At 38.4% G+C, this 7,691-nt stretch overlaps 2 protein-coding genes across 2 annotated transcripts; both read right to left on the bottom strand.

Annotated features, from left to right (window-relative positions):
- Window positions 1-3,566: 3,566 nt before the first annotated feature.
- On the bottom strand, window positions 3,567-4,275 carry LOC108844487 (histone H2B.3). The gene has a single exon (XM_018617755.2). The coding sequence runs from the start codon at window positions 4,194-4,196 to the stop codon at window positions 3,765-3,767; it is 432 nt and encodes a 143-aa protein (XP_018473257.1). The 5' UTR covers window positions 4,197-4,275; the 3' UTR covers window positions 3,567-3,764.
- Window positions 4,276-5,117: 842 nt separating this feature from the next.
- LOC108847160 (uncharacterized) lies at window positions 5,118-7,433 on the bottom strand. Its single transcript, XM_018620348.2, has one exon. The coding sequence runs from the start codon at window positions 7,397-7,399 to the stop codon at window positions 5,432-5,434; it is 1,968 nt and encodes a 655-aa protein (XP_018475850.2). The 5' UTR covers window positions 7,400-7,433; the 3' UTR covers window positions 5,118-5,431.
- Between the last annotated feature and the right edge of the window lie 258 nt (window positions 7,434-7,691).

The raw sequence follows: 7,691 nt of genomic DNA, 5'->3' as shown, positions 1-7,691 counted from the left end.
CCATCTTGTGCGGCTGCAACTAACATAACACCTCCATACTTTCCACTTAGGTGAGTTCCATCCACCACAATGACCCTTCTCTGATACTTAAAACCTTTGATAGAAGCTCCAAAAGAGAGAAATAGATACTTAAATCTTTTCTCAGAATCAAGTTCTATAGCCGTGATAGAATCAGGATTTGCAATGGAGATTTGCTCGAGATATGAAGGCAGACGCGAATACCCTTCTTCTGCTGATCCTCTCACCAATTTCTGTGCATATAACAGTGCTCTGTATGAAGTGGTGTAATCAAGCGTCATGCCAAACATGTTCTTCATTGCATCAGTGATATGCTGTGGAGTTATCCCATCAATGATCCCAACACGATCAATGAAAAGACTACCAACATACTTTGGAGTACAGTGTCTCCGCTGAGCGATTCGGTCTCCAATTGAGCATAAATGTTTTTCCACATACTTTGTTACCCAAAACGTGTTTGACCCATGTTTCACACTCGCTCTGATCTTCCATCCACAACCGCTAACCCGACATATTGCCACAAGGAGAGTTTTTGTTGATTTGTATATTCTGAAAGAAAACCTACCCCTCACTGCTGTCAACCGCAGCTCTGAAAGCAGTGCATCCTTGCTAACAAAACTCTGGTTGACATAGATGCTGGTACAATCCGATTTTCCTCCTTCAATAGCATTTGTCTTAGCATATGTCTTTTCAATTTCTTCAAAACAAATATTATCATCATCTTCCTCGTCCTCATCTAGAACCTTTCCATAAAGACTGTAATCCCCACCATTCTGATCCGTTTCACCAACAATAGTGTTATCAGCATCCTCCTCCCCATTTTCCTCCTCCCCATTTTCCTCCTCCCCATCTTGATTTTCATCTTCAACAGACTCATTATCACCAACATCTTCAAAACATTCATCAGCCTCATCATTATCACCAACATCTTCTTCCCATTCACCAGCTTCATCATTATCACCAACATCTTCTTCCCATTCACCAGCTTCATCATTATCACCAGCTTCTTCTCTTTTCTCTGAAACCGTTTCCACCTTGCTGCGGCTTGATACACAAAGACATACTCTATGCGTTTTGAGTATCTCGAGCAAGTTTCGAACTTGTCTATCACTTGTAACATGAATGGGAGGACTGCTTGGAGTCATCATCATTTCTGCTGGTAATGAGTAGCTAATCTCCACAGTCACTGATCTCATGTCCAGGTTATAATCTTCTTGAGCCATTGCAACAAGTTCAGCATGTGTTGAATCTTCATTCAATAAAAACAATCTTGCTCCTTTGAGATCATCAACCACAAAATCCCAACGGAAATCTCTCAACAACCATTCTCCATACACTGCATGTAACTTAAAAATCATCTGCAAATATTCAAAATAAAACACATTAGTAAACATAGAGAAAATGAAGAAGTTCAACAAACATTATCGCAGACGACTTAGATTTAAGTCGTCCAGAAGACTTAAAGGTAAGTCGTCTAAAGAGGTCACTTTTGCAATTGAAAATTAAAAGGGACGACTTAATTCTAAGTCGTCCGGCTTTGTTTGTTAAAAAAAAAAATTCAGACGACTTATATATAAGTCGTCTACGAAAAACGGGCTAGTTTTGCATTTGACCGAATCGTGTCAGATCTTTGACTATTTCTGGACGACTTATAAATCAGTCGTCTCTGGAAAGTAAAAATTTCAATATTTTATTCAAACTAGACGACTTACACGTAAGTCGTCCCAGGTTAGTTTTGTAATTGAAAAATAAAACTTGAAATTTAACTTTCTCCAGACGACTTAACTAAAAGTCGTCCAGCTAGACGACTTAATTTAAGGTCGTCCGGGATAAGCAAGGTTTGGACGACTTAATTGGGAAAAATTCTGGACGACTTTGCTTTCCCCGGACGACTTTAAATTAAGTCTTCTGACGGGACGACTTTATATTATGTCGTCTAATAAAAATTAAATTATGAAGTTTTATTTTTCAACTACAAAACTAACCTAAGACGACTTACACGTAAGTCGTCTAGTTTAATAAAATATTGAAATTTTAACTTTCCGAGAGACGACTGAATTATAAGTCGTCCAGAAATAGTCAAAGATCTGACACGATTCGGTCAAATGCAAAACTAGCCTGTTTCTCGTAGACGACTTATATATAAGTCGTCTGGACTGTTTTTTTTCACCAAACAAAGCTGGACGACTTAGTTTAAGTCGTCCGTTTGACCAGAAGACTCATCAGTAAGTCTTCTACATACAGATGACTTACTTGTAAGTCTTCTACGCGAACAGATTTTGAAAAAAATTCAAATTCGTACCTTCAACTAGGTGAGATGACTTTGTTTGCACACAGGGTCTTCTCCAACCACCCAGAACCTCAAACGAAAGCAACCGTAAGTCAAAACGAAAGAAATATGGCTCCAAACAATTTTGAATCAAAAGCTTCAGTTTTTTGGATGAATATGGAGAGAAAGTGAAAGAAATGTTGTTTTTAGTTCATAACAATTGAAACAGAGAGAGTGTAAAGAGATTTACGTGCATTAAAGGGCATTAAAAGCTCCAAACAGTTCGTACAAGGTTGTTCCCACTATTCATGGCAGTGGCAATATTGTAAATACTTGAAGAAAATGAGGTTGAGACAGTAAAGAAGCCATTTTCGAAAAAAAAAAAAAAAAAGGGTTAATGGCATTTTCGTAGATAAAATGCAGATGTGGGGTTAAAAACTCAAAAAAAAAATGAGTCAAAAGAAAAGGTTAGTTTTCTGTTTGAATTCAAGTTTTGAGTCACTTTTGCAATAAGCCCTATTATATATGCCTTTGAACAAACTTTATTCTTTCAAAAAAAACTTTATTCTTTTCTTAATATGACGAATCTTGTTTTGCTGAAATAACTTAATTATTCCTAAAGAAATCTGAAAGTGCGCAAGCAAAACAAAATGCTTTCTTCCAACAATAACAGCAAAAATGCTTTTCTTTCAGATTTGTTTTTTTTTTCTTTTTGAGTTTACCCCTTGAACAGTTTTCTTGAGGTTATTCCCTTGGAGAAGAAAATATCTTTGATTGTGGAGAGGAAATTTTATTGTTGAGGTCTCCAAGGTTGATATATAGATCTTTGTTTGCCAACAAATGGGTTTGAATTCTATTCGACTCCATGTAAAATACAAAACCATTGCAGATACTACATAATAGCGGCTAAGCTATTTACAAATGCATAGAAAGAAACTTAAGACACAGCCAAAGAGGAGAAACCTTTGTCCGATGAAAAAAGGGGATTGGCTATAGTGGAGCCAAGAAAATCTTTTAAAGGAGTCAATTTTATCATGAACATATATAACATAGGTCAATTGTTAACATTTCTCGGTTTTCTTTTCAAAATTCAAATAAATATTTTTGTTTATAAAAAGTTGACATGGGTCATATCAACAAAGCTGTCTACGAGTCATGTGCAGATGTATATATGTTCACTAACACTGCTCCTCTGATCAAGAGAATCACTAACATATTTAGCTAGTGATTACAAGAGTCTTCAAACTGAGTAAAATCTAACGCAATTTGAGAAGCTGGCTGAATAAAAAAACTTCATTAAGAGTAGAGGATATTTCAATCTCAAAGCATATGATTAGGACACACAATGATTCAACGTAGATTTCAAACGTACTTACAAAAAAAAGACGAGATTACAATCGCAAGAAATGAAATTCTACAAACCCTAATCCAGACATTCCAGATTTTTTTTAAAGAAAAAGGAAAACTAAATCAAAGTTCAGGAGCTGGTGAATTTCGTGACGGCCTTGGTCCCTTCAGAAACAGCGTGCTTCGCCAACTCTCCAGGCAACACGAGTCTAACCGCCGTCTGGATCTCCCTGGAAGTGATCGTCGGCTTCTTGTTGTACCTCGCGAGCTTGGAAGACTCTCCGGCGAGCTTCTCGAAGATATCGTTGATGAAGCTGTTCATGATCCCCATGGCCTTGCTCGAGATCCCGATGTCTGGGTGGACCTGCTTCAGCACCTTGAAGATGTAGATCTTGTACGTCTCCACGCTCTTCTTCGACCGCTTCTTCTTCTTGTCTCCGGCGACGGCGGCGGAGGGGTCCTTCGGGAGCTTCTTCCCGGCCTTTGGTTTCTTCTCCGCCGCGGGAGCTTTCTCGGCCGGCTTCTTCTCGGCGGGCTTCTTCTCTGCTGCTTTGGGAGCCATGGATGGATTCTCTCTTTTCTGAGTTTTCTAGAGATCGAGTAGTGAAAGTCAAATTTGCTTGGGGTATTGAATAAGGATTGAGAGATTGCTTTTTTATATACCTCGAAAGGATTGATATGATTGGATGAAATAGTTCGACGCGGATCACTACGTTTCACCGTTAGATCTTTTTTCTTTAATGGAAAGATAATCGACGGTCAAAAGCGAAAGCTCTCACAACTTTGATGGCGGGGATTGTTGACGTGTCGTGTTTTGGCGCACTTTATGGTCCTCCGTGAAATTTTTTCCTTCCCGCCCCCGCCTTTCTACACTGGCCCATCTATTATAACAAGCCTAATCGTAGGCCCATGTTAGACTGAGATGTAATCTTCTTAACTCATACTTCGACCCGACCGGTTCACAGATATGGGTTTGTTGTTGCACACAGTGACGAATGTTGCTTTTGACGGTGATTGATGAAGCTCCATCCCACGTTCCGGTCAGTCTGAAGATGTGGACTTGTAAGGAGATGCATAATAATAGTGGACTCAAAGCCTGATGATGTGATATCTATACAAGTATATGATCGATGCAAAGAGCAAAACAGGAGATTTCGAGCGAGCATTTGGTTTATGGGATTTGATGATAACCGAAGGGTGTGTACCTAATGAAGTCACTCACACTGCTGTTATCAACGGATTATGCTAAAGCCTGGGCTTGTAAATAAAGCTGTGATTCTATGTTCGAAAATACTGCATGCAGATTCAGTTCCTAACCAAGTAACATACAGTTGTTTTCTTGACATTCTCACGAAAGGACTAGGAGACAGACATGCAGAAAGCTGCGGACCTTCACAGATAAGTTATGTTTTAATTGACCCGGCTTTTCAAGGCATCAAGATCCATCTCAGTTGCTTGAATTCCATCAAATTCACGCTCCTTGGATCTCACACACGGATCATCATCACTATCCACTAGGTAAAAATAGAAATATGTAGAGCTGGTAAGATTGAATTTGTCTGAATATAACAGTATTCATGTATTTGCTTTGGTTGAGACTTTATTAATCATGCTCTCACAAAACTACGATAACGTTGATTATCCATTTTCGTTCATACATACATACATAGAAATTACTGGAGTATAATAAGAACCATATTACCATATATATATAACATAATGACTCTCTATTACATTTCGGTCCTTGGAAATAAGTTTTCCAATTATATAAGAAAGCGAATGAAATTATACAACCACTCACCACCTCAAATAGCTGGATAAACATGACCGGGAACAGATGTATCCATTCTCTAAATCACGAGACTCTAGAATGACAGAGTCCTTGCATCTAGAGTCGCATTGGATGCATACTAGCCGAGTGCTGTTATTATTACGAACCACGTTAAATCTAAGTTCATGATAGATAATGATCTTTCCTGGTTTGAGACGTGAGAAATCTCCTACTACACATTGTGTATGAAATGTGACTTCGCAATCAGAGCATGTATAGAACCATTTACATTGATCCAGTTCCCTCTCACATATGTCGCACCAACTTAGTATGCTCACCTTTTCGCCACAATATAAAGTGATAGGGTGATCATCACTCCTATGCCATATTTTTAAAGGCAAACTAGCACAATAAAAGCATAAACTAAAGTCACAAGCATCACAACGAAGCATATAGTCGCCATCTGCAAAGTCCTCGCATGCAACACAACTGGAACCCCGTCTCTTATAAAAATATAAGGGATGTAAATGGGCATCATGGATGAAGGGCTCACTGAGAGAACCGCAATGTACATCGTAAAACAATATATGATTCAATGTATACTTGAAACCGTCAAATAATACTCTACAATGCATGCAGTCTTTTACAACTCTGTTAGCAACTTCCAACGAATGTGGTACAGGATTAAAGATAAGCCTTTTCTTCCTAGGGAGGTTTGCGCATTTTTCATGAAGAAAAAATCCACATTCCTCACAACCATAGATGGATTCAAATCCAAGTGGATGAATACATGCTTGACATTGTAGCCACTTATCATAAATGATATTGTTCTTGTAGATCTTTAAAGGATGATTTTCATGACTAAAATGTTCTATCGAGTCATCACCCACCACCTTAAAAGGTGCAATATTTTCGGTATCATGATTTGGAATACCTTCCAATTCTATAATATCCCATACGTCAAAACCCACCGCACATCTACAGTGAGCTGCATATTTTGGACAAACAAAGCAAGAATAAGCTCCATGGTACTGATTCAAACTTTTGCGACAAACTCCACATTCCGAGTATCCAGCACCGAGACGAGGAGTGAAAGAAATGCGATGCTCATGGCGATTGATGTTGATAACACGGGGTAAGTCGATACATTTTCCATGGACAATAAAAGCACACTGAAGACATACGTAAGGCCCTCCTTTACCGTCCTCCCCACAAACATCACAAGTAAATGACATTTTTCTGGAAAAAAGAGTAAGTGGATGCACGTGGGTCCTTGTATGGTCAATTACAAGGGGTGGTGGGTTTCTAGTACAGTTAAGGCATATGCTGAAGTTGCAAATGGAACAATGATAAATCACTTTTTGAGGTTGTTTTTCACATGAAAAACAAATCCTTTCGGCGTTATCCATGAGATTTTCGGGTGCAATAATTTTGATAGGATGATTAGAGTGACAAGGATGATTTACCTCTTCTGAAAGATTGACGCAGTCCAGGTGGAAGTAGAGATTGCATTCGTGACACAAATATGACGGCCCACTGAAATTCTCCATGCATACTTCACAAGAGGATTCCTCTTTTCTTTTCTTCAAAAAGACAAGTGGATGGTCATGACATAGGGGATGTTCGATAGCATATGGTGATGGTTTCGTCCCACAAGTAAAATCTACTTCGAATTCACATGTGGAACAACTATAATATGGAGGGAATATTTCTCCTCCACACAAATCACATGGACGATATACCGATTTGTTTGTAAGCAAGAGAGAATGTTGGGGATGAGAAGGGTGGTTGATTTCCAATAGAGCTAATTCGACGCATTTTTTATGGAAGAACCAACTGTTACATTTAGGATCATTGCAAAAGTAGCCACCGTACATGGTTTCTTTTTTATGGCAGTATCCACATTTTTTGGTGGTAACGAAGGTAGCTGAAGGGAAAATAGGATGCTCGTGAAAGGATGGTTTATACATTGTTGTTGATGTCATTGCACCCATAACTCGATCGATGTATATGTGAGTGAATTTAAGAGCTTATTTGATGGGATACACAAATGGAACCCGAAGACGGTATTATATAAGCTTTTGTAAAGTACTAATAGAACCAATCGTGTTTTAATGAAAGAGCTTGATTCTTTGTTTCTCTGAAAAGAAAAGGTTATGTTTTCTTTTCCAGTACAGGTGATGGATGATTTTGGAAGTAAGTTATTGGAGATGATGGCCAATTAAGAAAGAGTAAGCCCAAAATCATATCCGATTCATTAAACAATAAAATAATCGATAATTTTCG

This window comes from Raphanus sativus, chromosome 3 (genome assembly GCF_000801105.2).
Source record: "Raphanus sativus cultivar WK10039 chromosome 3, ASM80110v3, whole genome shotgun sequence".
In the NCBI taxonomy this organism is placed as follows: domain Eukaryota; kingdom Viridiplantae; phylum Streptophyta; class Magnoliopsida; order Brassicales; family Brassicaceae; genus Raphanus; species Raphanus sativus.
Note: the sequence above shows the minus strand (reverse complement) of the source record. Positions and strands in the feature narration are given on the sequence as shown.

Excerpts from the sequence above, each read along its gene's own strand:
- LOC108847160 (XM_018620348.2), bottom strand. The coding sequence starts at position 7,399 with ATGGGTGCAATGACATCAACAACAATGTATAAACCATCCTTTCACGAG.
- LOC108844487 (XM_018617755.2), bottom strand. The coding sequence starts at position 4,196 with ATGGCTCCCAAAGCAGCAGAGAAGAAGCCCGCCGAGAAGAAGCCGGCC.